We start from the raw sequence: 25,053 nt of genomic DNA, 5'->3' as shown, positions 1-25,053 counted from the left end.
CAACAACACACAGCGTCATGGAGCAATTAGAAATTAAATAGGGCCATTTAAAATGCATTTTAGCGGTAGTTTGATTAGATAATCGAACCATCGATAGATGTGTAGTTACATTTGCACTGTATTGTGGTAAATCTTTGTTTTTATGACGCAGCGAAAATATATAGTTCCGAGAAGACTTGCAGATTAGCGTTAGTGTTTTCGACATAGTGTGCGTAATGGCGAGGATTAAGGCACGAGAGCTGCGCAGAAAAACGCGTGAGCTCAAACAGCTGCAAGACTTCAGACAGGAGCTGTCCACACTCAAAGTTGCAAAAGTGACCGGTGGACAAGCGTCGAAACTGTCTAAAATCTTGTGTGAAAAAGCATCGCCCGAGTACTGACTATCATCAACCAGACACAGAAAGAAAACTTGAGAAAGGTTTTCAAAGGCAAGAAATACAAGCCGAAGGATCTGCGATTGTGCGACCGAAGAAAACCCGTGCTCTGAGAAGGCGACTCAATAAGCATGAATCTAGTCTGAAGACCGCTAAGGAACTGCGCAAGATGCATCTCTATCCTATGAGATGAGTTCCTCAGGCTAGTAAAGGTTAAGAAATATTGTTTGTATTTAATCATAGAGGCTTTTGCCAGTGTTAAGTCATTTATTACGGAACAATAGCTAAAATAGCGAGAAGGCCTGGACGTTATGCCATATATTCTAGTAAATCTCTAAGTCAGTATCAAGCTATTTAACGAAACAGCACTGATCGAAGTAATTTATATTACCATCAACCAGTTTTAATTAGAGGAATAAATTGCTAGAGTAGTGATTTGAGGTATAATTGTCGAAAATATTGATATAGATACTGGATAGTCATGAAGGCAGAGCATTTACAACATCGTAAATTTGCGAAACTGGCAAGAGCTTCTACCGACCGTTCTCCTCTATCGTCAAATCTCACCAGTCAACATCAGTAGATATAATTGTTGTTCGAAGTTCTGGTGCAGGCGTTTGTATTAGTTTGTATTTTACACGTACGTATTGCGTGTCGCATCATTTCAGAGGATTTCACGTTCTTCGAAGACATACGAATTACTGTGCTGAAAGGTATCAGGTGACGTACGAAGTATGCCGGTAGCTATGGTACGGTAACGCTGAACCGGTAGCCTTGTTTTCGACGTTATAATTCTCTTCTTTATGATTATAATAGTACTTCTCAGAATTCGCTGTTGAGTTTCTGAAAATAAGAAGTTGCTGGCCGGTACTTTGCATCACACTTTATCGCTGTGGAGCACGTTTGCAAGAGATTTTAATTTTACTTGACACTGATTTGTTACTCATATTGCTAGTCACAGAACACTAAGGAGAACGATACTAATCAGTTTTAAGGACTCTTCTTTCCCATTGACGGAGTTGACAGATGCAGAGTTAATTTATACTGACGTGTAATATGACCAATATCATTGCGCGGTGGGCAGAGTGCAGAGAGCGAGGGATGAATGATGTCATTATTACGTGCCGGTACACATGCATCGGGTTGTCATTGACTGTCTTGTCGGCGTGATGTTGTCAGGCTAATGCTCTTCACTGCGAGTCTGCCGTAGGATGGGTGTAGGCTTTAACCTTGTTGACATGTCAAATTTCAGCGACTCCGAAGGGCTGGTAGGCCGAACGGTAAACTGGCGACCCCAGCGCAAAATTTAATAAAACTGGTTCTAATCGAAAGCTACTGTCGCACTGATTCTAAAAATATAAGTTATATGCTAGTCAGCGCACTGGAACCTCCCAAAATCGCTTTCGAAGTCTGAAACCGGTATTGTTCAGAACAATGCGGGAGCCGAAATACAAGAACTATTGAAGTCGCGAACTGATTATGACGCCATTGAGCGTCTCACCGAAGATGATCCGTGGCTTTCGTAGTATTTTTGTCGTAACAATCGCATAACGTGACTATGATTTTACGGATATAGGCTGGCAGTGATGTAGCCAGAGGGACCAAAAAGACGCTCTTGTTTCAGTCAAATTTTATGTTACTGACGTCATAACAGTTTGTTACGTCACGTTTATTTTCTCGCTACGTGATTTTTGTATCCTGTACTGTACATTTTCATACTAACGGCGCCCTCGAATAATGAATATCGTCGCGGTGGAGTCAGAGTAGCTACGTCCATTCAACGCATTTTGAGTGAATCAAGTGTTTGTAAAGTTTCATTTCCTTCGGTCATATCTTGGCCATGTTTAATTTTGAAACAGTTAGACAAACATAACCGTGGTCTAGTTATGGCCGTAAAAACGAAAAATTTACGAAAACCTGGTTTTCTCATAATTTGAAAAATGGATATAACATACTTGGATGCCACAGTGACGATATAGTTCTCGCTGGCAACCGCTTAATGAATAGTCGTTCATATTATGTAACCACCCACGAAACGGTTTACGTTATAACGACAACAGTGTTCGTCTATTGCGCGTCCGTTATAAACTGGCGAGTTTCACCTGCCGACTGATAGGCTCTTGAGGATTAGGGGATTCACGGGCTATTTTGCTGATGCGATTGCTTCATTCATCGGTAGCTCTATTCGCTTTAGAACCCATCTTCTTTACTACAATGCTTATCCTGTTTAAGGTTTGTGCATGCAGACTTCATGCTAATCTCGTGCACTGAGCTACTGTCTCTGTTGCCCACGAAACTAGGATGATCTGCTACTCAGCATATAGTAGAGCGCAGTACGAAACATGCGACTGTCAGATATTGCTCATTTCCACCGAATGCCGAATAACGTTTGTAGATTGCGATTAGGACATCATCGAAACGTTTCAATGTGGCGAAAATACGGCATCGGTTCTATTATAAATTATTATTATCAGGTTTTGCGACAGATATTTAGCAGAGGTCAACGCGCATATTAGCAGATTTTTCCGGAGTCGTATCGTATGTGTCGGATTTACGAAGCGTTGTATCTTGTATGCGTTTGTATTTGAATTTGGCATTATCATGAACTTTTCGATAGATTTAAGCCTGATGGAACTGAAATTCGGCAGAATGAGAAATCAACTCGGGGTTTGGTTGAGAACATGAATTTTAAGGTCATGTCCGGAACATGATTTGTATTTGAAGGTGATGAATGCGTTCTGGATAGTGTAATATTTTGTAGCGCTGTCTGCAGACTTAAATCTAAAAATTAGATTTCTTTCTTCATCCTCAACCTCATGAAGTTGGCGGAGATCCTCTGATATCTACAACGTTCCAAAGTTAGGGATCGTTTGGATTGGCTAGATTATGATGATACTTCGTAATGATTATGATTGTTGTTGCTGTGATTTCCTATTCGGGCGTGGCGTGATGGTTCTCATTCGTAAAAGTATACAATGGTGTAAAAAATACCCATTATAGCGGTGTTCATTGCAGGCGTAATAATTTTGTAGAGTCTCTACCGTTATGTGACCATGACCATCTACACTTCGTTGCGGAGACCAATGTTTTCGACTGTTGACTCAAGCGGTTGAATTTCTATAGTCCTGTGACAGACTCCATTAATCTGACCGCAACGATGAGTTCTCAAAGTTATATTTTGACTGATAAGCTCAAACATCGTATCAGTTAAGGACTGGTTATCACCGTCAGAGGCACTTTCGATAATTTAGTCATAACCGGCTTCCCGATTGGGAACAAAAGAAAAAAGAGCTGGCAAGACACTTTCGTGTTTCGTGATTACCTCTTTTCAACCTCGCAAGCTTTTGCTGTCGTTAATCGATCGGTATGCCCAGTGAGTCGAACGTGTGGTACTTTTCTGTGCGCGCGCTCCGCTGCTAAATAGAGACGACGGAGGTAGCGTTCAGAGTGAGTTTCTTGGACAGCTGAGCTTGTGGGAAAGTTTCTTTCGCATATTTTTGCCTGTAACACTTATGCATACTCAAGTCAAGTCAGTTTAGTCGCTTCTGACAGTGCAGGTAGCGTGCGCGTCATTGGTGTGATTACCGGCCACGTAACGGTGTTTTTGTTGTGTTTGTGGTATTCATGGTATTTTTCCATTGCAATGGTCGTTTACATCAGGCCTTTATTCAATATTATGATTCCGTACCTGCCGACTTGTAGCACGGCACGGTATGGTATGGTAGCGTACAATCCCGTGATGTCAAAGTCTACTTATCAGGGAATGGAATGACAATCAATACTTGGTGATGCGGATAATTATATGCGAGCTTCATTGGATTATTTCGTCTGTGACTCGTAACTTTTCTTGGTTTACCAGTCAACGCGTTTCGAACTGAAAGAATGCTTTTCATTACAAAATACTTAATTACTGATTACTTTTCATTCAGTGTGCAGGACTCATCTATACATCGGCTAATACTCCAAGACTTTTCGACCCCTTCCTATCTTTTCATTGTATCGCAATCTTGTGGTGTATGAATCTGGAGAAATTACTGATAAACTGAGGATACTTATTACGATTAATTGCGTTTTCTGAACGGAATATTCATGATCGATAGATGGCGCCAGAGGCCAATCAGGGTTATCAATTTCTTTACGCATTGAAATAGTCTCGTCTTGTTACCTGATTAGTAAGGTACTTTCCCCCGAGCGTTTCGTCACAATAAAGAGAGTAGGCTCTCCCAGACGTGTCGTAAAAATAGGCGCGAAACGTATTTCTCTCGAATAACTGCAAAATATACGAATCGGGATCGCAATATGCGAATCGCTCAACAGTGTATACGTCTGGCAGTTCTTGCGCAATACTTTGTTATTCGTGTAGTCGACTTTTATTAGTTGAGAGTTGTGAGTTGTGACAGTTGAAGTTGATATTCGGCAGTTCGCGGGCTGACACTACACGTTCGATATTCTAGCTGCATCGCTGACTAGTTTGTGCCTCATGCGGCCAATATGATAAGAAGGTTGTTGATGCATTTATTATACGCTGCATCTCCATAGTTATGTTGCTATCTTCGTTGTGAGTTTAGCACTGAGTACTATCGCGATTGATGCGTATCAAACGCTGTTTGGACGCAGTAAGATGTAGGTCGACTCGAAATAGGATGTATTGGTGATTTACCGGTATCCTGTTGTTGGTCGTCAATCGTTTGGCGCTTGTTGCACATATTATAGGTTAGTGTTGCGACTAGCATTATAGAATTGTGAAGACAGGATTGCAAGGAATGTGAGTTCCTTCGTAGCACATTCGTCTCTGCCGGTACTTTGTTCTGCAGATTCTAAAGTGTGTCGGTGATGTAAGTTGGCTTTAGCCGGATATGGAAGCGAGTTGTGGCGGCAGAACATATATTGTTTGTCGATCTTAGAAGAAACTAGAGTGGCAGTCTTACATTGAGCATAATATTGTTTAGTGGTGGTGATACTACTGGTATATTTATTGTGATGCAAAGATTTTATTGGAGCTACAGAAGTTCAATATACAATTGTATAGTATATTCATATTGAAATGAACCCGAATATTTTCGGCTGACACTCGTCAGGGGTAATCGTCAGCAACTAGTAGAGAATTGGAAAGAACATTGTATATCAAACAATCATATCACAAAATATGCGTTAGCCCATGCACTACTAAAAACAGTAGGCCATGGTTAGCCCCACGTCTGATGCTACATTTCAGTCTATGGACTTATGTTGTCTTTCTCTTACGATGCTTTGCGTGAATTACGTGCGTAGTACGTGCGGCCGCAACGTCACGGCTGCTACAAATCGATTAGCGGCATTGATCTGTTCCGTAGCTTATTGGGTCGATCTATGCGAAATCTGTTCCGTGTGTGGGAATGGGGCTGCTTGGCACCCGGATTTACGCTCGTGACGAATTTGTCTTATTGCAGTACGTTGGCTATTTAGGTCATCGCGCCCTGAATACGCATATGTGCTTCTACGAGATATCATGACGCCATAAGTTCACCCAGATTTATGGATCGGGAATTAGCACCTTAGTGATGAATATCGTAGTTTCATCTGCAGCTGTGCAGACCGCAATGGCATCTCGCATTATGCGATTTGCGGTGTTAGCCGACCGCTTTGCGATAGCGACGCAGACTTCATTGTGGCAATGGTTTTCTTTTAAACAATTACTTTAGCATGCTACGTTATTCTCTTATCCCCGGTGATCAATGTGCAATGTGCATTGCTTCCCGCAATCCTATCATTTTAATTAATTTTCCTGGTCGCCAGCAGCGTAGTTCTTAAATCTTTTATGATTCGAGAAGCGACGTTGGGTGGTTGGAGTAGGGAGTCGACAGCTATGTTGCTGCACCGCTGGAGCTTAGTATGCGATATGCATATGAATGGTATCAATGTTATAAATTCCTTAAATATATCGGTTGCTATCTATCTTATCCTGTCATATCGCCCGAATTTCAAGTAATGACACCGAGATACAGGCCGCATCGACGCGGCACCACCCAGTTTGGTTTCACGCCGAGACGTTCGCACAGTCGGGATTGGTGGGACTTTGAACTACTTGTCTAGTCTGAATACGACTATTGTCGTGCCTTTGTGTGAGTAGCGGTGCCTTTCTCTATCTTCGCACTCCCGCAAGAGAGAAGGATGTATGCCATGGTGCGATTTATAGTAAAGTCTATCCAGTCGTGGAGGCGCCGACTTTTTTTTGTATCGTACCGATCGGTTAACTCTCATAAGCCGCGGTCGCATTTGTGCATTAGTAGATGATCTGTTGTCAGGCGTTGGTCAGATGGTTGTTTGACTGCGCGCGGTGTATTCGGCCGCGCGTACTTCAAGTGTGGCGGGCGTAGTTGGGTTACGCAGCCGAGAGTTTATTCGAGTTTCGTCGATGTCTGGCAATCTCCGTTATGGTACGCCGCTCATCTCATTCCTACACAGATTAGTGAAGAAAAAATTTAGCGTTTGGATGTTATAGAACGTTGTTATTTAGGTGCGCGTGAGACAATTTTCTGCGTCCCTGTTTGCTAGTTTATTCCCGCTACGGAATGGTGTGGGGTCCGATATAATTGGCCGAAAATATGCGAACCGCGTAGTATGCAATTATGACGTACGGGTATCGGGACTGCTCTATCGATGCCGGTTGCCCGAAGCGTTGCGGCGGCGTATACAAATATAGAAGATAGATTAGATAGATTTGTAGTTAACCTAAGTATTGCCACTAATCGCCCACGACTGTCATTTATGATGACTGCATAACCGGTGCGGAACAGTTCTGACGGGGATTGTTCGTAGTTGGTGTCCCGCCCCGGGGTGATTACGATCCCAATACCTTGCACAACTCCGTGGCGTACACGCACGCATTCGCCAAAACTTGGGAGTACTTGTCCACTGAATCATGCCTTCTTGATTTACGTTTGATTACACGCCAGCGTTGACTGATTGCACGCTAGCGTTGACTGATTGCTCATCAGTAAGACGCGTTTTTTGGCTTGTTATTTGGAACTGATTATTACATCGACACACAATGCAATTTTTCTCTCCGTTACGCGTAAAATGAGTAGAAATTGTCATGGATCACCTGTTGTGTGAACCAGATTGCTGATTGTTGCAGGGCCGGCAATTAGCATATTGACGAGGGTAAGCGACGAAGCGTAAATGTACGGTATGAATTTTTGCTGATGTCTGTGATCGACTTGTTATCCCGTATCGGTCGTAATAGTAGGCGGTTGTGGAGCTGGTTTACGCGAGGGATCATACGCGGCCATACCGGGGATTCCCGCAATTTCCGCCGGCCGGCTAGTGAGATACGCAGACTGAATGTAGATGTTGATTTTTCTCAGATCCCCTTTTAGACCTAGGTGTCTTGTACAGCATTGGAGTTAACCGGAGATCTTTTCGATACGCGTTGGGATATACATCCAGGAGCGCTCGATGACTAAACAGTCCTGCGAGAGCCGTGTGATGACGGAGTACCACACGCGCAAGCCCTACTTCATCACGGGCCACGACGACATCTACCCGTCCTGCACGCATAACGCCACGCCTTGCGACACGCCTTGCGACGAGATGTGGAAGAAATTCGAACTTTACATGACCCCCCCGAACTCGCCTATGCGCGACGCGGGTCAGACAGACGACCAAGCGCCGCAGCTGGTCCCGGTAGGCGCCGATAGTACGTTACCCTCCGCGAATTGCTTCGACGATGTGGACATCAGCGAATATCAGAACCAGTGGGACTCTACCATCACAGACTATTCCGAGTTGAACGACGTGGTGTACGCCGATTTGGAAGCGTGCCGTTGCTCAAACGATCAGAAACTGATCAAAGATTGTATGTGGAACGGCGTGGGACACAAAGCGTCTACTATATTAAGAAAAGCGCACAACAGAACGACATCGCCGCAGTCGGTAGCGCCGTGTCATCCTAACGGCTGCGTCGACCCGAGGAACATATTTCCATATCCAGTCGGCTTGACGACGACGACGGAACACAAAACGACCGTCGACGCAACACGCACCGCTACGCAAAATGCGTCTCTGGACGGAGCCGAGACGCCCAGCGATTCAGGTAAGGGCTAGTACAATGTACCATGTACACAATTTCGTGACATTACTAGGGCGAGGCGCAACCATTCGGGCACTCGAACCCGAGTCTGAGTATCAATAGTAATTTGATTCGAGACGAGTAATATTAATATGCGCCTTCACATCGACAGTAATATTTTATCAACGAAAAGTATAGTTTCAATGCGGTCGGAGCCTCGAAACCTCCACTCGCCGTAGTTCAACGTCGAAAAACATGTTGCACACAGCTACTGGTTTTCGTGAAACTACATTTCTATGGAGTAGTCATCGAGCTCACGCTCATTATTACCGGTATTGCGTCATTATGCTGTATACTGTACTCGGATATTCGATTCGAATCGCAGCTTGATGCTCTACCCAGCCCTAAACAGTATGTGCTTTGTTCGGTTATGTTAGATTCTCGGAAGTGTTCGCTCATGCGTTGCGTGTATTTGTCCATCGACTCGTTCGCAAACGTGAATCAAAGATGATTATTTGTCGTGTTCTCCTTTACACGCGAAACTGGTGTATATCCGTTATTGATAAGGCAGCGATTTCCGCCTGAGAGAACATACACGTAGCCTGGTAAACGTGAGCTTTACGACCGCGGTCAAATGCAGCAATCCATCGATTATTCTCATGATTAGGTGTTCCGCGAAGATTGCCGTCCTCCAGCCATTGCGCGATTACTGTAAATTGTTAAATCACCACAATCGTTTAAGTCATCTTGAATTAGATACCATCTGGCCGCGATTGTAGTTGTTATCTCCACGAAACAAATGCTGTGCGCTGGATTGCGGTAATTATATTGGTGGATTTCTTTTGTATGCCTGGATTCGCCGGCGATATGCGTGGAATGGCTAACGGCGCATTGAAACGGATAAGGGAAGGCATTAATTGTTGAAATGAAACCCCAATTTTCATTGTTGTCAAGTTTTTTACTATACGAAGTTATCCCTCGATGCAGTGCTTTTGAATATAAAGTTATTCTATATCTAGTTATTATCATCTTTTTAACGTGATGTCACCTCCAAAGCATTCCGAGACTTGAATATCGGTCGGCCGAGATAATGCCGCATTCCGGGTGGTGATGAGTCACCCGTTTCGCATAGGTATTCGGCATGGAAGATATTTTTACGAGAGATACAGTATCTCGCGCAATATCTATGGGCCGTCCATATCTGCATATCTCTGCATTGTAACACTCCCGAGTCCCGATAAATGCGATCATTATCTCGGCCTACCTACTATAGAGCGTTACGATATTCCCGTACTTGACTTCGGTTAGAGTCGTTTGTCTTTCCGATTTCATGATATTGCCTTCGCTCGTAGTTTGTAAAGTCCAGGCAAACATCGAAAAATGCAATGTTTAATTTGCGATACGTTGCGGACACTCTTGCGTAATACATGGTAGCGTCGGTTATGGTGGCATCTTGGTTTGTTTGAACAAGGCTGGTATCAAGTGGGTTCGGTTGCCATCAAGCGCGCGCCGTGGATTCCGTCTATCCTTATCACCTTGGCCCACTTGTGTTTCTAATTCGATTGGATCGGGGCGTTATTAAATTTTTTTCCCGCCACAAAAGCGCCCGTGAAGGTCAACAGGTCGGGGTACCCCGAGAGACATATCCACAGTTCCGTCAACGTTTTGACGTCGTAAAGCCTATCCCATGGCCGCTGTCGTGAGCAGGGCATGATGACTCTAGTGCGATGCCTTGAGCTCGGTACACCGTGCAGTGATGAACAGTACAACAGCACATTCTCAACGTACCGACAGCTGGAAATCGCCAGTGCGCTCTGTTCCTTTCTGAAATAATTGTCAAACTGTTGAAATTCGTCGAATCCAATTAAGAGTTATAATCGTTTCCGATCGCGTTGTCTTCAATACGTATCTACGCGTCCGAGTCAGTGATAGGTTGACCGGTATCTTTATCTTCAAAAGCGGGTGCAAGTGCGTTGTACAACACCCTCAAACAGCGATTCTGCTGTCGCTCGTACGTAGTTCCTCGAGGCGTAGCGACCCATATCGATTTGGCCAATCGCCGTTTAATTATCGGTTATTAAACGGTCGAATATGCAGTTAAATTTATCGCCCTTAATCGCGGCCAGACGGGTGATTTCAACGAGACTAATGACCGCGACCGTCAGATCGCCTTGAGCGTTGTTACGTTATCCGTGCTCGAGAAACAATGTTAAGTGAATTGTACATTTCGTAAGCTACCGATCCGGATAATTGCACGGTTCGTGTGGTAGCTATGTTTCCGACGAAGTTGTGGTGACCTATTTAATTGTTTGATATCACGAGACGCGGCCGCGAACTTGGACATTCACCGCGGCGCTAAGTTTCGCTAATGAATAGGTAGAACAACCGGCTGACTTGCAGTGGGCGAAAAGTGAAATCGTGATATGACTAGCGGTTGAGGAATGCGATTTCGCGGCAGGCGCGTTTTGCAATAGCGCCGCCGGCTTAGTTTCATTCCCGAAAAAAGCCGTAGTGGGATGTCGAGTCTCTTTACGAGTATCAAATGCCACCGAAATGAAGACTAAACGCCTTGAACCCGAATGCATCGCGATTTATGGCCTCCTTTCTGCGTTATCTTTGAACTTGTCTTGATCCGAAAGGCGTGGAATTGATTCACGATGATGATGTTTCTAACCACTCCTGGTTATCATCTCGATGCTGAAAGTATGGGATAGTGTCGACTGTCGAGCTAGGCGTATGAAGTTGTTGTTTGTACATGTACAAGTACACTGTACAGTACACGCAAGCGATTGGTGGGCGCAGTTCAAGCACCTACCAATCTGCGGCTGGGGAATTTAACTTACCGCGCGATCTCCAGGGTAAATACCGCGTCAACGGTTTTGCTAACTGCCGGAAACGGTATGTGGACCGTTGTGGCTGTGTTTGCGCTGGCGATAGAACTTAAGAAAGCCGTAAAACCGCATCGCGTCGTCGGAGTTGCTCTTGGTGCCTAAGGGGAATTCCGTTTTGGCGACACTGGATGTCGCACGAGTATTTTAGTAGGTGATGTAATGTGATTTCTTGCGACGAATTTTGTAAGATTTTAGAGTGTTGACGCGCGAAGTTATCCCCTTCTTTATGGTGCGTTGTGTAACCGTCTAATTACGTTTGCCTTTGAACGCTGCAGACAGATCGACGAGACGGCTCGCTGACTCGCGTTATGAACGGCAATCGTTTAATTAAACCCTTGAAAGATGATAAGGCGCCTTGGTAATGATCTGGCGTAAATATTAGGTTTGACGCGCCGTAATGGAATATATGATGCCCGCGCGGTTCTTACCGTCGCTGGTGTTGACATGATTAATAGCTTGAGCGTAGCACGTGACTAAATTAGATTTAATTGTAGCTCATATCGCTGTAATTTAATATGGGGTTTGTCGAGCCCTTAACCGTTGATTGTGGGGTTGTCATAGCAACGGGCGCGATGGAGCGCATCGTCAAAATAAACCTTCGCGCTCGCTCTGGTAGTATCGATTATTTGGAGTACTCCTGCCTTTTGCTTGCTATGCTGTTTTCCAGCCGTTGTCCGCATGCGTAACATAGTTATGGCAATCACCGTTGCCTTTTAATAAGCGCATTCGAATTTTACTCAAATTAGGGTCGATTTGATAGCCAAATTTCGTCGAAGTCCGTATTTGTGGCTGGATCTAAAGCATATCACACATGAATGGCGAAATACTTCGCTCATGTGAATACGGTCTGAATAAACTATATCCAATGCTGTTGTTCTGTTAACGTTACAAACAAGGAAAACATACAATTCGCGTTGCTCAAGAAATATGACTTGGTATGCGTAAAATCTAATCGTGTTGCCCATAAATTATTTCCGTGACCGTCGTGGGTAGTACATACAGTACACTGCCACGCTGATCCTATTCTAATAAAGGCAGGAATATATATATCTTTCGAAATTCACATGTCTCGCGCACGGCTCAATTCAAGTGTTTCCGATTTCTTCGGCGCCACTCTGATTAAGGCTTCGTTCTGCCTTACATAGCCACGCGAACGCAACGTGAAATTAGTCCGTTTCAATTTGAATAGCTCGATGTTGTAAGTCGTTAAGTCGTGAAAATGGTAATTATGTTGTCGCGCGTATCTCAGAAGTCACCGACGTGAAAAATCTCTTCCGAAATTCGACTGAGATCTTGAAAAAGTATCCTTGTATCTCGACGGTAATCCTCTCTGAACGCCATTGAAATTATTGTCTTTCAGGTTCGTACGTTATTAGAGTTTGTCAAGTCGAATGTAGTCCGAATTGTTAATTTAATTACGGCGTATTAGATTTCTCTTTTGATGCGACTTTACTACAGACTCCGGCAACAGTACACGACACCGTGTGCCTTGATTAAATACGATATTTCTTCCATATTTTCTCAATCAACTGCGCGACGACCCTCTTTGATGAATCCGGTTTTAAGTAATAATATGGGAAGCGTCGCTGAGACACGATGTTTTGGACAAACTGTTTCGCGCTCGGCTCTCGCGCGTCGTCTGGATACTGATGCTTGATGAGAGTGGGGTTTCGTGGTTTGTGTATCTGATTTTTAATTTATGATTGTTCAAATATCTACACATTTTTCTATTTTAAGAACGCATAGAAGGCATTTCCGGGTGCTTGAGCGCTGAACATAATTGTTGCTGTTATCAGCGCCAAGCGTGGAATCGGTTCTCCGCCCACCGGGGGTGTGGCTCTAGTCTACAACCCCGCCACACCGCCTTTATGGTCTTCCCCAACGCGCAGAGCTCTTTGTGGTTCGGCTAATCAGTTTCCCATAGTATTCTGACGTCACGTTGCCTGGTGTTTCGCTTCGCGAGATGAAATATTGATGATGAATTGGCCGATGCCCGAGAATACTCCTAATCGTGCTGGTTGAAACGAAGGCGTTCTTGTTAGTGGTCAATTTTTTCATCACCTGGCGTCTATACTACTCACGGCTAAGCACGGCGGCCGAATGATGATAATAACGCCCGGGAGCTTGAATTTATCAACAGCGCTACGCGCAAGTCGCATCGAATTCGATATTGATTGCCGTCGTAATTCCTCCCGCGATCCACGATGGCTTTCCTGTGCCGGGCCGGTTGGCGACGGTTTACCAGAAATTCTTGTAGCAAAATGTTTGGGAAGTGAATAATCTCCGAAGCCGTAATACGATCTTGCCCGCTAGAACCCCGCGGTAGGCTTAAGCCTTAACCCTTGTGCACGGTGACGTGTTTGCGGTTCGGTTCAAGTAAGTGCGTTCACGGTTGTTTGGGCGCGGGTGGGTTTTAACTCGCAGGGCTAGCTAATCTGACGAAGCGTCTTGTTTTTAAAACGTTTATAATTTTTTTCGGCGAATATTTCACGCCGATTATATTCGTTTTGCTGTAATGACGCGTATGCTTGTAAGAATGTCGGGAACGCGGTTTTCAGAGAGTCACTTATGCCCATACCGGACTTGTGTATTCATGAATATTCATTTTCCGATTCTTTATCCAGTGAATTCGTCGCTTGGTGTATTTTGCAGTAGAAATGTAAAAACTATGTGAAAGCGATGTATTCATATTGTATTAGGAAATTCGAAAATGGATGTTTCACTGAAATATGACCATGAATTGATATACGGCACTTAGTGGATTCGGCATGTTGAATTCGCCACTTGATATAACTGTATGTATTGATGTATTCGGTCAGGTTATGGTTGCATTATTATTGTTAGGCGTTATCGGGTTAGGCTAGGGGGTTAGGGGCCGCTAAGTGCTGAATTCCACATGCCGATTTTACCAAGTGCGAAATTGACATTGTGACACCGCACAGAGCTGTATCCGGGTTGCAAAATATCTGCCCTGGACTCTCAATCATCCTGCTCCTTGAAATTTTCCATTTCCGACACATCCGGTAATCTCCTGCGTTGAGTATATGATATCATTTGTCTTCTCAAAATTGCGGAACATGGTAACTCGCATATGGAGTACTCGCATTCAACGCGCATGCGCACTGAGGCACTGTTCATGATGGCGATAACGAAATGTCGGCAATCATTTATGACCTGTTAAATTCATTGTTCGATTGCAACAGAACGGAGGCTGTGGGCGCCTTTAGCGGTACGCAAATAGATTCTCGATTTTCCCGCTCAAATCTGTTCTCTTTTATGTCGCTCGCGGTCGCGTAGATCTATCATCGTCGCCAAGTTTGCCGATTCGTCTCGAATATCGTACGATCCGTTTCAACGCGCCGTTTTAGCCGCGAGATGTAGGCATTGGCTTTTTCTTGCGGTTAACGCTTTTGTTTGGCGCGACGCCTAAACAATGGGCGGTTGTTTGTCGAAGGGGGCGACTCGGAGTCTTAGCCGGTTGCAGATGAATGGGGGGCGCGATGGAAGTTTTTGTTTTATTTTCGCACGAAATTTTCAATTTTTTGCGGGCTACGGACCCTTGTAATTCTAAATATGACCTCCCCCTTTCTCCCGTTTTGGGATGACGAAAGTAGATGTCGTTGTCGTATTCAATATCGCTCGAGCGTCTTATATAACGGTTCCGTTGCGTTTATCGTGGTCAAGTTTTCGTTACGTAATTTGCATGATAATAGCATCATACCGGGTTTTTGTTCTTTTATCTCGGGATGGTTCCGGGATTTTGAGGCTCGCGAAGTGATCTCGGTCAGGATTGGACGATTAGGAAATTTCCAGACTTTCCAAATTGATTGTAATTTGAATTATAGCTGTAGTTTTATTCCAAATTTAATTTGAATCACTGCATTCGCAAAAATTTGGAAATTTAATTACAATTCTAATTGGAAAGAAACACAATAAAAATTGAGCTCAGTTCATACCTAATCAGAGTTCGTTCCCGTGAGCACTATACATTTCTCCCGTAGCGTTTTCAGGTAGACCAGAAATTAGATTAGAATGGAAATTAGAGCATTGAAACATTTCATAAATTAGATTAGGAAGTAATTACCGCATTTCGCTCTAGTTGTAAAGCAATAGTTGTCTATCGCGCCATTCGCGGTGTAACCCACCCGGTAAAAGTCTACCGTCGATCTCTCTAACGTAATTGAGCCTCGGCGATAACGGTTGCGTCAATCCTGCCAAATCTGGAAACCTGCCTTTTATAACTCGCGTTCGCGCGGGTCACGTGACTCGCGATGATGTAATACCTGATTTAATCGATATGTGTTGCGATCACGTGACTTTGCATAGCAAACGCGCCAGTGTTTGTAGGGCGGTCGAATTTGAATTTGCGGCATAGGTGTCTTTTCGTGGCTGCTTCCGCGGTTGCGCGGTGGCTCTCCGTCGCCGTAGTCAAGTCGGGACACGGTGATCGATTGCGTTCATGCATTATGCATTCGTTACGGCGATGCCGGCCAGGGAGTTGTTCCTTGTCGTCTGCGCTGCTGACAAATGGCTGTCTCTGCGATCCGCCTCTGGTGAATAAATATTAACGAGGGGCATGTGGACAGACTTGGAAAGCTAGATAATTCTAGTTGTCTAATTAAGACTAATTAGAGCGAAATGCCGGTAATCTAATTGATGAAATATTTCTATGCTCTTACTTTAATTCTAATTTAATTTCTGGTTTTCCTGAACAATGAACTCTGAATTGATGCGAACTGAACTTGATATTTGTTGTGTTCTTGCTAATTCGGAATTTTATTCAATTTTAAAAGTTTTTCGAATTTCAATATTCCAAATCGAATCTAATTTGGAAATGCCGAAAATTCTCTAGTCGTAGAACTCTGGCTTGTGGATTTTTTTCAAGTATTGCCGATTGTCCGCTGCTCTGACTTTGACATTCTATAATTTCCAAGCTTATGTTTTGCGGTTTTCGGTAACAGTTACGTTTGCGGTCGTCGGCTTGGTCTTGCGCTCTCGAAGCGCACAAGTGCCCGCTTAACATTGCCTCCGATATCGGCGTACTTGTGTCGGAATTGCGCAATGCGCCGCCAGCACATAAAGTTTCGTATTACGGCGCGGCGATATCCCTTTTTCTTCGTATCGATCTGCTTCTGCCGGGTTTTATACGACCGGATGCCAGTAGAAAGACGTTTAGCTTCGCAGACTACGAGCTCGTGACAAAATTACGCTTCAACACGTAAACCGTACCGTATACCCTTCAAAAGCCGGCCTGCAATGTGTTTGCTGACCACCGTTTGTTTCCAGTGTTGGTCGTGAATGTGTTTGTTGATGACGTGCTTATTTCGTAATACGAAGACTCGTAAAATGTCGCTCTTTTCTCGTAAAATGTTGCTCTTTACTGCTAAGTAAGGATATTTAACTCCGCGATGATGCCTATTCGGTCTCATAGAGCTCTGTTATTTTATCAATCAGCACGCAGCAAAGATGTATGCTCGGGTTGACTTCAATTTCGCGAATCTCACAAGTATTTTTGTAACTTTTGTAACTTAATTTTTGTAACAAAATCAATCCGCAGCATTTTTATCCAATGACAGACCCACAATGACGATCTCGATAACAGTTCAATTGAATTTTGAAAAGAACTGGAAGTGTCAAAGTTAATGATCAGGCTAGCTCGGATATTATTTCAATATATCTCTGCTGCAGTCGAGTTGTTTGTTAGTGTTGATTTATTATGCAAACCGGCTTTTTTTCGTCACTTTCGTAAAGTCTAGGTCACGAGCGTGTTTACATTATAGAATGTAGTGTAGTCCAGCTGCGCTCAAGCAATTACCGCTTGCTCGGTGATGACCGTTCTAGCTCGGAATGCCGTGACCTTTACGGTGTCCTTTCGATGACGCGTCTCACGCTTCGGCGACTTCGTTTTGCAGCGCATGTAATGCCTGGCCAAACAGTGTCTCCTAGCGATTTCCCGCTATTAATAACTACAGCCCGGAGCGCGGTGTGTCGCAATAGCGGTGTTGTTGCGAAACGCGCAGTTTCGTAATACCGGAAGCTTGCTGGCATTTCGTGTCGGTACTGACCAACTTTACGGGCATCTGGGAATCGGTTTTGGCCTAGTTATGTAATTGGTTGTTGGTGTGCCGCTTTCCTGTGTAATCAAACTGACCATTCATCGCGTACGCTGCGTTTTGGCGATTTATTTCATTGAATCATATGTTCATTTTGAAATAAACCCGAATATGTTCGTCCAACACTAGTCTGGGATAATCGTCAGCAACTAGTGCAGAATTGTTGACATACAGTGTTCCTTTCAATTCGCTACCATCAAAGGGTATCTGCGATTGATTTGTAAGGCAAATTTACGGCGTATGTTTATTTGCAAACACTCGAATGTTGTTGACTTCCGCTTTTCTCAAAGCATGAAATATTCACTTTGCGCAATTATTAGATTATGATTGGCCGTTCGGGAAAATATGGACGCCGCTTTTTTGCGGGCTGCCTACAGTGTTTCTCTGTAAACACGGTACGCGCCGGGTACTGGTCGACGAAAACTTTGATACGCCGTGCTGCAGTTCAACTGTTGTTGCTGTCTGAATGTCAAGTCGTTGCATCGTCACATTCTTCGCGCGCCTATGTGCGTTGATTGTTAAGAGCGAATTCATCGCAAATCGGCGGTGTATTTACTATATCGGATGCGTGCGGGCTTGCGTGATCTCGGAATCCCGTGTAACGGCGCGGTTTGTTGATGCTATCTGGTAGTCGAATCTCGTAGGAACCGGGTTGCTTTCGTGGAAATCATTTTGTAGAGCGGTTGCAGCGACACGCCCAGTGTCAGGCGTCTTGCGTCCCCGCGTGATAGACCAAGGTCGTTACGTAATAGTAAAACCGTAGGGTAAGAGATTCGAGGCCCTAGATTCGGAGTAATCGCCTAAGATCGGTATACAACAGTGGTTCAAGTTGGTAGCTTATCACAACTTAGCCTTAATGAAGCTCCGTATAGTACCTCGCATAGCGCGTCCAGTATCAAAAAGACGGCTCCAAATTTCTCATTCAATTGAAGTTTTGTAATAAATAAACCACTGGTCTTTTATGATACTAATTCACGATTAGTGAACAGTTGTTCCGCGATCGTCGCGCATTGTGCGCAACGTGTTCACTTTGAGCCGACCCTTATTCGGAAACGAGATTACCGACAGCCCGAAAGTAGGCTGTGTAGATACCGGCGTGAAACGGCTCGAGAGCTTTCAATCTCGTCAAGGGCCACGTCGGCCTAAATAAACTTTTCTTGATCCGGGACTAAGACAAACAATAGAGGCGGTGATACCGGGGTTTATCGCGCTGCGTATCCACTATCCAACTCAAGACCGCCTCGTTTGACTTTGGATTCCTTGTAATAATTGCACGTATAAGATCATTGCTATTAATATATCGTTAAAATCTGATACTGCATCATCATTACATGGCATTATGAGTGGACTACCTTGCAACGGCGATGATTGGTAATTAACACGCCCGCCCTGGATTATGACGCGTTTTAAAATGTGCCAGTGCTCGTTTGAGGTGTTTGCTTTGCTAATTCTCATTCATTACAATCCGATGAGGATATTATTTATCGCGCCCTTGCACGTTAAAGTTTTTTGTGTTGGCGTGTGAGATACATTAGCGCACTGCAGTTGCAGACGTGTGTGACTGTGTATTCAACGTGTAGGCGCCGTCTTCTGATCGTTGGACGCCGAAGCGTTATGGGTATTTGAGAAACACGCAAATTGCCAGCTCAGGGAGGGTATTATACCGCGCAAATTCAACGGAATGTGATCTCGCGATTCCTTGTCAATTCATACCGGGTTTACAGGGCGTTATGTTGGATTATAGATGGCACTGTTTGGTCTCGTCTCGCGATTTAGAATGGGATCTCGTAGTTTTTGGGTCTTTGATGTAGGCAACTTCGGGCAACAATGATGTCATATCTCTAGGAAATTTTTTATTGTTAGTAATGGGCCCCGACCCCCAAGTGTGCCATTATTCGCAAGTCTTCGCTACTCCAATAAGGATATCAACTTGACGCGATTAATTCACTCAGCCTATGAATCATGAATGAATTGGGAGACACGTCCTGGTAAAACAACAGCCGCAATGCGCTATCAAAGCATTACTGCGTCGATCGTTAACGCTGTGTGACTAACGGTGGTGGTGTGTAAATGCTTTTGAGTAGGTTTTCGTGGTGGACATCATATTTGGGTTTGATGGTTGAGGGTATGTTTACATCGGTGGTGTAGCGTTCTGTGGTACCTATCAGCACAAGAGATGTTTGCCTATGCCCACTCTAGCTTCTATCGCAGTCAGAAATGCCTTCATTACTCAAAATGACAGCGTTGTATCTTCGTATGTCAACATAGCTTTGATGCTGCTGTCACTATAGTAAGCTTTTTTTGTTGTATCTAGGATCCGGTATGTGCCCACTTTTTGCGTTTCAAGTGCGGTTAGAGCAGTCCCACAGCACCTGTGCATCTGTACTATATATCACAGTCACTCCTTGAAATCCTCCTGGTACCAACAATACACAATGAAAAGTACTGTTTCAGTACAACGGACATTAATTTCAACAAGCACTCGACGCATCGCCAACCACTACGCTAAACCCAGACAACCTTCCCCCATCAAAACGCGCCTGTTTTTAATATTGTATGCACATGAGTAACTACAAAGTGTTGCTACCCACTATTGCTAGTATGCGCGCTGCCATGTGAGGGTCTCTTGAATCGAAGCCGTCATGTTGATGTCCACTTCATGGTGAAGTGGGCCTGTCAATGAAATTTGCGAGGAATTTTCGTCCGATGACTGCGATATTGGTGTGATTCTTTGCGCCTCGCTGTAGAATTACTTGACTGATATCGGCAGTGTCAGACAAAGCCCATCCTTTTTCTGTTTTTTTTTTCGATTGGAAATTAGGGGTTTTTCGACGTACTTCGGCTTGTGTCTGTAACGAAATAGGTCTTTGGCATGTATATCCCTAATCGGCAAATGTGGTTGGCGTATCAAGGACTTGAAACCGATATTCTCTGGTGGGTCACTGTGTTCCGTCGACCCCGGCACTGCGGTAGGAACGCAGATTACAAAAGCGGGTCACTGGGTTATAAGTCAATGATTGGCCCTGCGGAAAATCTGCGATGGATCAATTGTCAATCTGTCGGGCAGATTGCGGTAAACAATATCGGGCGGACAGCGCTTCTAAACCGACCTGAAACTTGAAATAAGATCGCTCGCCTCATTACGATTTCCGTAATCCAAACAACAGGCGGCAATGTCGCATTTTCGTGTCGATGCCGTGGGGATTAACGCTGCTAGTTGGCGAATTAGGGATGCCTCTGCTCGATAGCTAATAAACGATCTCTGTCGAACATTTGGGGCTAATATAGCACTTATGTTTGTGGGTAAAGCCCTGTGTCAATAGCATCGGAAAACGGCGTATATCCCTGTAGGATGATTATAATTATCGGCTTTCGAACGTGCGTGTTGACGTGTAATACTCGGTAGTCGATATTATGAATTTGTTTGTTGGTTTTTCGTGGATCTTAAGATCCCGTGTTAGAATTGTGCATTAGTGAATGCGGTACACGCCGCCATCTGGCTTACGGTTCGGTCTTGATACATATCCATTTGGGCAGTTATCCCCTCAACGCCTCCGGCGCACAAAACGTGTAGAATTCTTGATATAATACGCGAGCGTAATTGCCCGTTGATGACGAATCATTAGTCCATTTACTCGCCCGTTATGCGTAAATCAGTTTGTGCGCGGCCCAGACTGTGGCCATGCGGAAGGTCTTTAAATTTGATGTCGGTTCGAAAATCAGGCCGCGTCTTGATTCAGACGAACAGGCGTCCGGTTACAGTGTGTCGAACGTTGCGCGGCTTCCACTGTGAAACCAGCGAGCTCGGTAAAACAGAACACAAATGCAGGATGCGAGGCTTGAAATACGATCCCGGCTTCCGTACTGTTTTATCGTCGCGCTGACAGCTTTAACGTGACTCGTCGCCGTTTATTAGAACCTGCGTCGACTCTATGTATGGCCCTGGTTATCCCACGCGACATGAGGTGTTTCTCAGTACTTCTAAATTTTCCAATTAAATCAGGTGGCTTTTGACTACTTTCTGCTTCTACTGATTTACTTGGAGTAGAGATTTACGACAAAACGTTTACGTCTACTTGATTACTAACGACGGTTTCTTTGATCACTTCTGCGTGGGAGTGTTACTATGACGCTGACGTATGTCAGATTTCGCATCCTATGTTCCGACTTTCGGTAAAATCGTTACATTTCTTTGCAGAGGAAGAAATCGATGTGGTGACGGTCGAAAAAAGCCAGAACGCCACGGCCCTGAAAGCCAAGACCGGGGCGTCGCCGAAAATAGTCGCCACCCTCGTGCCAAACGAAGACGGGCAGCTAGCCTTTGTGACCAGCGCCGGCAGCAGCCTGTCCACGAAGGGGCTGGTTCGGACAATCGCGCGAAACGCCGAAACCGAACGCGGCCGTGCCAAAAACAAATTCCACCTCATCACGACTGCGAGCGGTCCCAAAATACCGCGCGTCGCGGACCAGACCAGCACCACGTTAGCGGGCAGGCGGCACACCACGGACGAGACGCAGAACTTGATGAAAATGGCCAACCCGAAAAGGGTGATGCAGAGAGGCAACGATTCCTTATCGCCGGTCGCTTGGTTTGACAAGAAACGCATTCTCTCGTTAGAAGGCGTGTCGTTTTGCGCCACCACAAAAGTCCGACGTGACCCAGACGATAACGAGATCGTCATGACCGAATTCGGAGTGTATAATCAGAACGTAACCCCAATTGAAATCAAGGAGCAAACGGAAGGCACGCGTATTCGTATCCAACCTGTCAACAAGCGAAAACGCAAGGCCGAAGTCCTGGCTAAGATGCTACCGGCCGGCACCGGATCTGACACGGAGCAGATCAGGGCCGCTCACAATGTCCTCGAGAGGCAGAGACGCGAGGGCCTGCGTACTTCCTTCTTGACGCTGCGCGACAACGTGCCCGAGCTGCAGAGGCAGGAGAAGACTCCAAAAGTGCACATCTTGAACAAAGCGCGCGATTACTGTCTCGAGCTGCAGAGGACCGAGGCCAACCTGGCCGCGGAAAAAGAGAGGTTGAGGGCCAGGGGTAAACGGCTGGCGGAGCGTCTCGTGCGTGCCCAGTCTGCCGCTAACCCGACTCGTCTTCCTGAGAGTGATCTCGAGTCCGACTACGAAGACTCTAGCGTGTCACCTCTGTCTTCTCTCCCGCCTTCTCCGTCTATTTTCTCGAACGGGGGATACTACATTGCGCGTAGGGTGTCCCAAGAAGGTGCAGGGGCGTCGGCTCAGGAACTAGTGCTGCGGCTCGAGCCTGCAGGTCCTAAGCGCGCCGTGTCCACGCTCAAACAGACTTCGGCCGGGATCCGGGCGTTTATAGCGCCCGTGTCCAAGTCTCCGGGCGAAGTCACGAACTCTCGGGGTTCTGGGGCCCGTTCGGACGCGATGTCCGACGGCTTTGAGTGCTTGAGCGAAGAGGAGACTGTTTTACTTTAAAAACTGAGACCGCTATACAGGCATCTTGTAGGCAAATTTTCATTCTCAAGATTTCCTTATTTATTCCTTATTTAATCCCTCCAGTATCAGAGAAAGACGGTTTTTGAACTTGAGCTTTTGTCCGCCGTCTGTGCGGTACCGCACGTTCGACAACGTGGGAGGATTCAAAATATAATGCCCTTAACGGACTCGGGCCCGCCTTACCCTGTTTTGTAGATGTTTTTTCCGGTCTGGGGATGGAGGAATGATGACAGTTTACTCTTTTCGTTACTTCGGCATCACGTTGTCGGCCGATTTCTTTTTTAGCAATATTTCGCCGTAAGTATTCATTGCCCTCGCGTATTCCAGTGTTGTTGTAAAGCGTTTATGTTTGTGCGTTCGCTTGTTTGTTGTTGGTTCGTTTCTTTGTGTCGCAATGGTCCACTGTGTGTTTGGGGGTCTGTGTTTTGTCCCCTTGCGCGAACGTTTGTCGGTCAACAACGCTAAAAAACCACTAGTCACGCCGCCCCCGTGTGTCCCCACACTACCTCAGTGTCAGCAAGATACTTTTGTTTGGTTTTTGGTGCTTCTTGACTGAAATAGAGAGGATTCTCGCCATGTTGGTGGGTGTAACATGCTTTTTTTGTGTTACTGCTCATCGGCGGCCCCAGTTTGAATGCGGACTTGCGTTCTGTCGACTTTTCGGCCAAATCTGCTCGATATATTAGGCCTGTTTTGTGTGTTTTTTCTTCGGAGTGTTTGAATCTTGGAATTCGCCAAAATTGTAGAGCGTCGCTCGATCTTTTGTCGTTCAATAGCCAGCCACTGCCTCTACTGTCAAACGCTTGAAGCCTTACAAGGTAGAAGTTCATAATCATATCGATTCGATAACCATTAGTCGCCTTGATTGCGAGTTTTTGTTGCCGCGGAAATGCCCCGATCATATTTACGCTATTCGACTGCCGCGTGTTGGTAACCGATTATATCCCGAGCAGGCCGGAGCAGCCGTTTCTGGACAGTCTAGTTGAGGAGCTTTCTAATTGGCTAGTCTTTGCGATGCGTCTTACAGCTTTGTTGCCTTGTTCCGTCTGATCATGTCAAAGGACACTTCAATGTTTCTGTGTGTTTCCCCGAACTGCCCGCGTGCATTCCTGTACCATATACTATGACGCCCATCCCCACCCGCCTAATTTCTTTTTTAAACTCTTTCCCTTTCTTTTCAATTCGTTAATTTGATATTTTATCATTCGCTTAGATCCAATACTTACTGCTGCTACTACGACCCGTATAAGACTTCTTATTTTCTTTCCGTTTTGTTTAGAACGTAGATGCCTATGTGTATGAATGAACGCCCGGGCGCTCGCCGGTTTCGAGAAATCCGAACAGACGAAATGCTCGCTTCGCTTAATTTGCTTATTCAAAATCGTACCGCCCCGAGTCACCGAACAGAGTACTAACTTTAGGCCGCGAGATCTCGCGGACGATTCAAAATTGCACCAGCCTACAGCAAAATTTACTTTTTCGATTGAAAACGAAAACTGATATGCAAAATTCTCCCGACTTTTCTAAACCCCGGGAATCCCAGAGACGATAATTGTACTACTACCGATTCTGCATCAAAAGACGATTATACCGGCATTTTGATTTTTCAAGCTTCTCAAAAAGACTTTTTCTAGTATTTGCCTGGCTATTATGTGTAATCCAGAGTGCTTTGGGTTCTCGATTGTATCATGCTTCGTTACATTAATTTTTCGTTTTTGTTTGGTGCTACACTTCAGCTTTCAATAAAAGAAAAAGGAATATATTCGCGTGGCGTGCTGACTCGTTGTTTGGTTTTAAGCGTGAGCGCGTTGTCGGCGCAGTGGAAGATATGCAGTCGAATGGATTCAAATATATGATGGAGGCTTTTTTTCAAGCGTTCCGGCCAATGTTATCTTGAGTAGATGCAGGATTGACGTGAAGTCAGTTTATAGCAGTTCGCGGTTCGTCCTGTGCTCGAGCTACATCTGAACTAATTTGCTGGTTCTGTTGTAAGTTGCATTCGCCCGTATTGAATGTATCGTATAGCGGACAGCTGACCACTCTGGTCTCATTTTAGGTGGCATATAGTTTCAAGTCTGGATAGAGTCGGATTAATCCAGGCCATAAAACATTGAAACCTACTGTTTTCATGTTGATCAGAGGGCGAT

General features: G+C 45.1%; 1 protein-coding gene across 1 annotated transcript; it reads left to right on the top strand.

Annotated features, from left to right (window-relative positions):
* The first annotated feature begins 4,762 nt into the window (after positions 1 to 4,762).
* LOC145449101 (myc proto-oncogene protein-like) lies at positions 4,763 to 24,668 on the top strand. The gene is made up of 2 exons (XM_080327574.1): positions 4,763 to 8,448; positions 21,627 to 24,668. Exons 1-2 carry the CDS (start codon positions 7,812 to 7,814, stop codon positions 22,883 to 22,885), a joined length of 1,896 nt encoding a protein of 631 aa, XP_080183700.1. The 5' UTR covers positions 4,763 to 7,811; the 3' UTR covers positions 22,886 to 24,668.
* The last annotated feature ends 385 nt before the right edge of the window (positions 24,669 to 25,053 follow it).

This window comes from Botryllus schlosseri, chromosome 10, assembly GCF_051294905.1.
Source record: "Botryllus schlosseri isolate E-star chromosome 10, Bs_hap1, whole genome shotgun sequence".
Classification (NCBI taxonomy): Eukaryota; Metazoa; Chordata; class Ascidiacea; order Stolidobranchia; family Styelidae; genus Botryllus; species Botryllus schlosseri.
The sequence above is the reverse complement of the archived record's forward strand: the minus strand, read 5'-3'. Positions and strand labels throughout refer to the sequence as shown.